At 43.7% G+C, this 8637-nt stretch overlaps 1 protein-coding gene across 1 annotated transcript in view; it reads left to right on the plus strand.

Moving 5' to 3' along the window:
* The window catches only part of LOC118422578 (myosin heavy chain, fast skeletal muscle-like), a gene marked incomplete in the record, with an annotated part of 11468 nt that extends 5847 nt beyond the window's left edge, over window positions 1–5621 (plus strand). Inside the window, 3 exon segments of the mRNA XM_035830213.1 lie at window positions 522–611; window positions 1487–1864; window positions 3692–5621. Of these exon segments, the coding sequence (XP_035686106.1) occupies window positions 522–611; window positions 1487–1864; window positions 3692–4627 (1404 nt within the window).
* Window positions 5622–8637: the final 3016 nt, after the last annotated feature.

An 8637-nucleotide genomic window follows, 5' to 3' on the forward strand; every position in this document is an offset into this window, starting at 1 on the left:
GTACCTTTTGATTGACACGGACTTGTTGACAGCCTGCAGGCATACTTTCTCAAATAACTGCAGTAATTTTCTCCCTCTGACAGCTTCTCTTCTGCTTTGTGTAAATCGAGTTGTGGAATTCGCGTAAGGCCGACATGAGAGGTTCCATTATGTCACAAATACCTTAATGACACCAAAATCATGATAAATCGATTACAAACATTGGACGAGTACAAACTCCAAAACATACAGACATAATTAGCATTTGTGTAAGCAAATACACCAGTTGATTGTTCTTTCCTCATTATTTAAGAGGGGTCATTTAGTAGCTTCTTACAAACGTGCAGTGTTTTTTTTAAATATCTTTGTTTAACACTGCCTGGCAAAGTTTGAAATCGTGCCGTCAGGATTTAGACACGTGATTGCTGCAGCCATCACTTTACCCATTTCATATTGAGAAAGTTGTGAAAATTCAGGCCTATAGCATCATCCAGACTGATAGTTACATAGCGTTTCTATAACTGCGCCGTTTTTGTCTATAGGCTATTAGACAAATTGACGATCTGTCCGGCCGAATCGACAACCAGCAGATTGATGACGTCAGAAAGATGGTGGCATCAAAAGACTTGCAGGTATGACCTCTGACCTCCATTGCATGATAGTGTCATGATAGTGTCATTGGATTGATGTACTAGTATATAAGGTATACTGTACACGAGTATACATGTATGTCGTAGATACCTAATACCAGCATATTTCATAATCTTAATTTTAATCAAGAATGTGTACTCAAGAGCTCCGTCTATGCGAACGTTTAGCCACCAGTACCGTAAATGTAAGGCTTTTCCATGCTACAGGATAAAAAGGCAAGATAGCTCTTGCTGTACTTATCGTACTGTGTATCGCCGTTACAATCTATGGTCCATATAATAGATGTACTGTTTTTCTTTCCCTTCTTTCTCTCTTTCTCTCAATACTCCCAGGTGAAGACTCTCACTGCCCAGATCGAGGTTTTAATGGAAGAAAACAGACGTCTTGAGGCTTCGGTTCTATCCTTCCGTGACGGCGCTAGCTCTCCTCCTGGCTCATCAACACAAAACGGGCCTTCAAGTCCACCTCTCCTTGACCTTGATTCCTAGCCCTATCTTTCTTAGCTACACCCTGTTCTTTTCCTTCCAGTAGATGCAGCCAGAGTAGACTAGACCATCATTCATCTGTACCCACGACAAATTCCTTTCTGTTGTAGATTTTAGACTAAATCACCATTCCACAGCATAAAAATCTTAAAAGCATATGTGATGTGTCCTTCATATCACTTCTTTTAGGTTAAATTGAACCCTCTCCACATTGGTTATATTTAGTTTTACACTGCTCTATGCTACAGGCAAGAAACATTAACCTGCTAATATTTTGACAACGCTTTAGGGGCGGCGCCAGCCTGTTCTTTGTTTGTAGTGATTTTGCTTCACCTGCATGCTAATCTACTGCTTGTCGGCCTGTCGCGTAGGTGAGGCAGCTCGGGGAGCAGATCAAAGTGCTCATGGAGGAGAACTCGCGGCTAGAGACAGCTTTAATCAGCGCTAACACCACCACACATACCACCACCACCATCCTCCAGAACGGTGGTGTGTCCTCCCATGGGTCTAGTGTTGGGAAGTGGTCAGGGGGGAACACTACCATTTCAGGGGGGACGATGAACTTCACGACACAACAGCATGGCGGATCGACGACGTTCTCACAACATGGTGGATCAGTGAGTCAGCACAGCGTGACGTCACATCAGAAACAAACGACCAATGAGATGCACGGAGTGGCGACGCATGGACATCACGTGACACACCTACAACAGGGAAAAGCAGTGTCAAGCTCCACAATGACAGGACAGGTGGGAATTACTAAAGTACGATCAGAATCTTTTGAACGGCAGAATGCAGCAGTGGTTTCGGGGGCTTTCGAGCAAGCTGGGTTGCATAATGTAAAGGTGTCAGCTACAGGGGCAATGCAAAGTAAAACGCAAGCAAGCAAGGTGTCGGGCAGCACTATCGCCGCAGAAAGTGTCCTTGACAATTCTCATAAAACAGAAACTTCCACTGTTACCCTATCCAAGGGTGTTGAGAGTACTGATACCAAAGTCGCTTTGACCTCTCTGTCGCATGAGTCTCATTCAAGTGTTGACACATCTTCCGTCAATATAGTTACACACGCTACAGAACACGTTACTACAGTCACCGATCCTTCTGAGTTGTCTGAAAGTGTAGGTGTAGCACAGAAAGCAGTTGAGAATACTGCTATCTCTACAGGGTCTGGTACAGAATCAGTCACCATAATTACAACATCTTCTGAAACTACTGACGAGGCATCGAAAGTATCAGGTGTGTTGACAGAAAACATAACCGTTGTCCTAAATGAAACAGATACAGGTGCCATGAGTATAGTTACTGGGGAGTCAGACACAACTTCCAAGGGCGCTGACAAAGTAGCAGAAAAATCCCAAAGTTCTAGTGTTTTATCGTCAGGGGAAGAGGTGACAGTGATAGTGCGTGCACCTGAAGCTACTACAGATGTTGTGACAGAAACATCGATGACGTCAGTGGTAGAGTCAGAGCAGGCAACTTTGTCGTCTGTAAAATCACAGGCAATTGGAAATGTAACAGTGAGCAACTCATCAGTAGTAGGAGGTGAGCAAGCTGCTATTTCAGCCGTTGGGTCCCAGTCCGTGTCAGTCGTTGGGTCCCACTCTGAGTCAGTCGTTGTGTCAACATCAGAGTCAGTCGTTGGGTCGCAGTCTGAGTCAGTTGTTGGGTCTGTATCGGAATCAGTTGCTGGGTCCCAGTCGGAGTCAGTTGTTGTGTCTGTATCAGAATCAGTTGCTGGGTCCCAGTCGGAGTCAGTTGCTGAGTCCCAGTCCGTGTCAGTCGCTGGGTCCCAGTCCGTGTCAGTCGTTGGGTCAGAATCAACAGTTGTGTCTATATCGGAGTCCGTCGGTGGGTCCCGGTCCGAGTCAGTTGCTGATTCCCAGTCTGAGTCAGTCGTTGGGTCGCAGTCTGAGTCAGTTGTTGTGTCTGTATCGGAGTCAGTCGTTGGGTCGCAGTCTGAGTCAGTTGTTGTGTCTGTATCGGAGTCAGTCGTTGGGTCCCAGTCTGAGTCAGTTGTTGTGTCTGTATCGGAATCAGTTGCTGGGTCCCAGTCCGAGTCAGTTGCTGATTCCCAGTCTGAGTCAGTCGCTGGGTCCCAGTCCGTGTCAGTCGTTGGGTCCCAGTCTGAATCAGTCGTTGTGTCTACATCAGAGTCAGTCGTTGGGTCCCAGTCAGAGTCAGTCGCTGAGTCTAAATCGGAGTCAGTCACTCAGTCCGAATCTAAATCAGTCGTTTTGTCGTCCGATACAGTGACTGAGGGGTCCGCAATGACATTATCAGATGGTAGCACAAAACAGATTGACGCAGTGACAGAAGAGTCGGTGGCTGTAGTTTCGCAAACTGCAGCGGTATCAGAAACACATACAGAAAATTCTACTGTGGTGACAACATTAGAAAGTATCCATGAGGTCACATCATCTTCAGAAATGAAAGATTCTGTGCAAGCTTCTTTGGTGTCAGGCACGGCAATGCTTTCTGAAGCGGTGGCATCAACCTCTTCTTCGGCTGAAGCGGTGAAGGACTCATCGGAATCGTCACAGAACATTGATACTTACGACTTCGTTACCAACGCACAGATGGTGACATCAGGTGAGACACACAGTACCACTGTCATGGGGGGAACAGTGACATCATCAACTACCGCTGAAAAAATCGTGGTGAACGTGCCGACTAGCAAGAGTGTCGTTGTGCATGGAGCAGGAGAGCTCGCAGCTGGGAAGAAGATATCAGTAAAAGTGCCACATGCACAAAGTGTCGCGGTACCCAACGCTTCCGGTGGTGGTCAAACGATCAATGTCAATGTTCCCATGTCCACTAATCAAACCGTCACTACTCACGAGGCACAGAAGATCATGGTGAACGTTCCCATGGCAACATCGCACACAGCCCACACCACGTCCAGTGAGAAGATCATGGTGAACGTTCCAATGGCAGCATCGCACACAACATCAAGTGAGAAGATCACGGTGAACGTTCCCATGGCAACCACCCAGACCGTCACAACTCACACAGGTTCGGATCAGAAGATCATGGTCAATGTCCCCATGGCAACAGCGCATACGACTCACACCACGTCCAGTGAGAAGATCATGGTGAACGTTCCCATGGCAACCACGCAGACCGTCACGAATCAGGAGCACCACGTGATGGTGAACGTCTCCGGAGGAGGAACACAGACCGCAGCAGGCGGCGCGCACGTGGCAATGGCAGGTGGTCACGCGTCAGCATCGACGGGGCAAAGCGTCACGGTCCATGGAGGACACGCGGCAACAGGAGCAGCGCAGAAGATCATGGTCAACGTGCCAATGCCGGGTGGATCGGAAGCACACACCGTTACGGTAGGGGGAGGAGCAAGCCAGGCAGCCGGTCAGAAAATCATGGTCAACGTGCCCACATCGGCGGTAAGCACGGGCACCAGCGGGGCACAGAAGGTCATGGTCAACGTACCAGTCACGCAGACTGTAACTGTGTCTCCAAAAGTTACAGTTAATGTTCCTGTTACCAAAAGCTGATGAACAATAGCTCTCTAGCGAGTTGGTGATATATAACATAAGTTTAAACCAATAGCATGGAGGATGACCTATTAAGACATTGTTGATGGTGTGGTGTAAGTTTAAGAAAAGAGAAGGCAGCAGAAATATCACGATAACAACTGTGAAAATAGATAATTTGGCAAAGACAATGGGAAAAAAAATTCTTGCTCTATTATGGTGCCATTTGTGGGTTTGGGTTTGATCTACTATGTAATAGCTTGTTCCAAACAACGCTGTCCATAATTGCGACGTTATCTTCGATACTATCTACATAGCCTTTTACAATAAAATTTACGACATAAGCTAGCCATAGAATAGGTGCTTATTTGTGGTACCAAACCAATAATTAGCTTGTCAGAAAGAGGAACATAATAAACGTTTATGCTTCAACAATTGTATGTTGTAGCCCGTTAAAACAATCGTAATCGGCGAGATACAGAACTGTTGAGAAAAGTATTTTGGCATGGCGTTTACCTGCACAACAGAGTTAAGAAGTTGAATAATAACCCAGGCATTTTTTGTCTTTCCCCTGCCATTCCCAAGTAGATTGGTATCACGATTTGGCCAGATACAAATGTAATACAATGGGGCCATACTAGTACTGCTAGCTGCGTATAAAAAGTATTTTCATTGACCATGTGTTAACATCTGGAGGTGTATTGGTGATATATTTTGAAAATTGAACAGTCGCTGATTTGAAGGAGGTGTTGGTAAGCCTGTATCATCATAGTTTTGGGTTTAGGATGATGGTGTATAGTTTTATTTCATAATAGTCAATACTTGCATATGGGAATTGCAGTAGACATTCTGTGAAAATATATATGTGCACACGATAAAGCTGACTACTGGCAAAGTTTATACTTAAAATCATACGAACCATCTTGGTAATGACGACATGACTGTCCAAAACAGTGACTATTCAATTTTGTTTTTCTAATATCAATGAATAAAAGCTATATGTGTATTTGTGGAATATTTGTTTGTTTGCTTGTCCTCAATCAAATAGAAAGGTAAACCACTTACAAAGTTTCTTCTTCATTTTAGTTTTCCACATTATCCTTGCAGAATATGGTCTTTAGGCTTACACTGGTGGATATCTTTAGGTTTACACTGTTCAGTGTCTGACATGCTTGACTCATGAAATGTTGATGGATATCGATAAAATCTTTTCGGTGCGACCTTTAAATATGTCCTCAAGATGACACATACCAAACAAAATGGATGACTCTTATTGTTTTAATAGTTGCTGAGGCCCATTCACGAGAGATAGAATTCGACCTTTCCTATCTGTAGGCGACCAAAACCTGTTTTACCAGTAGACCATCCATCTTTAAATCTTTGAAAGGGAACTTTAATGATAACACATGGACAAAGAAACCTTTAGCCCTATTGTTGTTAAGGACGTATATTAGATACAAATTTGTTAGGGTTACTTAAACGCAAAAAAATGTGTTGCCATCGGAGTTAATTTGCCTGAAAGATGTCTTGGGATCTGCAATAATATAGTGGCGTCTTAACGTTTGTAGGTTAGGGGTCATTTGACAGCCCAACACAAACAGAATCATCCATCTTTTTATAAAATCATTCTGACGTCGTTACACATGACACCCATCGTCTGTCATATTTCTAATATTAGGGGAGTCTTTGTATATGTATGCATAAACTGAAACAAGATTGATGAGTTTCTCGGAGTGACCTTCAAACACGATGAGAGGATGACGACAAAATAAAAACAAACCAAAACAAAGCACACAAAGATCCTGGTTATCCAGGTGTTTATATCATCCAGGTGTCCAGTTGAATGGAAAGCCATCCACTTAGTACAAAATCTGCTGCATATGACACGTTCCGTCCATTCTTTGTTCACAGGCCTACTTTTTTCTAAACGATTACATGAGAAGTCTTTGTTTCGAGGTCTTCTGTTTTCGAAACAATCACATGAGAAGTGAATGCATACTACTCTATGGAATATTTCATTATGCCAAACTTGGAATTCAGCTATAGTTACGTATACGGCTTTGACTGGTAAAGAAGCGTCTTGAAAACAGACCTTAGAAATTTCCAAACGACATATATACTCTATGTGAACAATCATAATAACAATATTCATTGTAAATTCCAACACCGGTTGGACGTCATTCTTGATACGGGGCATGGCAATTGCATCAGGAAAAGGAACATCTATAGTGCCATATATGGATCCAACACAAGGTCGCAGTTAAAACGTACTTTGCCGTGAGAACGGGACCACCCTGTTAACAATGTGAAGAATTTATACGTCAGAGTCCCACATGAGGTTGGGCAATGACGTGTCATTGACGCAGGCACCTGCAAGGCCACTCCTACAGGCGGCGCTTTTGAAGCCCTTTGTGTGAATGTGGGATGGTCTCCAGCTAACACCTGGCGAGAGAATGTATCATGAGTCATCTCTACTCGTCATAACGACATGAACTCTCTTCTTTTGTTCAAGCTTCTGCCGTTAATGATGCGATAGAATAGTTAAAGGTCAATGATTATGATTCAGAAATCATTTTACAACATATCATTGGTGAGCCTAACTGTTCCTATACATAACCCTTCCCCTATTTCTATTAGAGGGGAAGCCCAGCTCAGGAAAATTGTCATCCTTATATCATTTGGATACCTAGTCGACTTTTCAGATTGTTGGGCAGCTTCTTTTTTCATTGTGCTCTCTAAGTACATCTTTGTATTTTCAGACATAGTTCACCCCTACTAAAAGCCTTGATAAGCCACAGGCATGACTTTAATAGCCAGTATATCAGTTTGTCCCTCCAGCATGTTTCCACCCAATGCGCACACATAAAACCTCGCTTAGCTTCTCCATGCTACACAAATGCGGGATCCCCGGGCCTCCCTTAGCCCATAATTGCTTCGGCTTAGTCATGCGGTGTGAAGACAGGGGTAATCTTAATTCTGTTGGCGAAGCCAGGTGCAAGCCTTGTTTAGGCTTTCACCGAAGCGAGACAGCCAAGTTGGTAATTTAGGGTTATTTTCTCGAAAGCTCTCGACCTAGTCTCTGCTCTGTTTATTTGGCAAGCACTGGAAGAATGCGCCCAACGACACATAAACAACTCAAAGGTTAAGGCCAAATGACACAGTATCTAATGACTTCGACGAAGTCGACGCCCCTTGGGCGGTGTTTTCCCGCCTTTTTCTTTGTCGAAATTGTCAGATGACGCGGCTCTCCTTTTAGTTCGTGTGAGAAATTCGCGCCTTCTGTAATCTGTACTGGCGATTAATGTCTGTTGTGATCGTGTCAGTCGTCTACACAACGACTAACACTACAAGTATTCAGTACCACTCTGATCTACAAGGCTGTCTACTCGCACAATAAGAGTCTATGCCGCTGATCAGATACGTAGAACGTACGTGCACTGCAGCTGTCAATGCAATGTATCACCGACATTCTGTAATTGTGTGAAAATAGAAATAGCAGAGTACTTACCCTGCTAAACGGAGTGGATATAATTCGTACTGGGGTGGGAACTCCTTTGTGTATATTTCTTTCGAGCCCATAATTTCTCTTATGAAATACTTTTTGAATTACGTATTGAAGTATTGAAGGCTCCCATACAGCTACACACACAAACACAAACACAAACATACACACACAAACACACACACACACACACACACACACACAGAAACCGAGTATCGAAATTGCCAGACTGTATCATCTGACAATGATTGACACTTATTACCACAGCAACGTAAGATTGTCCTGAAAACAGGTGGTGAAAAATTCAAACAGGAGATATGACACAATTTCACATCACACATTGCCCTTTAATATGCCATAAATGTTTAACCACTCAAAATGCTATGTTTACAAACTGAACAATGCACAAAATGACCCGCTGACATAGAGCATGTATGCAGGCGCTATTAGGGTTGTTGTAAAAGTCGACTTTTGGGTCAAAATATCTCATGGGAATTGCCGATCTAGGTCAGTAATTGTAATATTTATA

Source organism: Branchiostoma floridae, chromosome 9 (assembly GCF_000003815.2).
Source record: "Branchiostoma floridae strain S238N-H82 chromosome 9, Bfl_VNyyK, whole genome shotgun sequence".
In the NCBI taxonomy this organism is placed as follows: Eukaryota; Metazoa; Chordata; class Leptocardii; order Amphioxiformes; family Branchiostomatidae; genus Branchiostoma; species Branchiostoma floridae.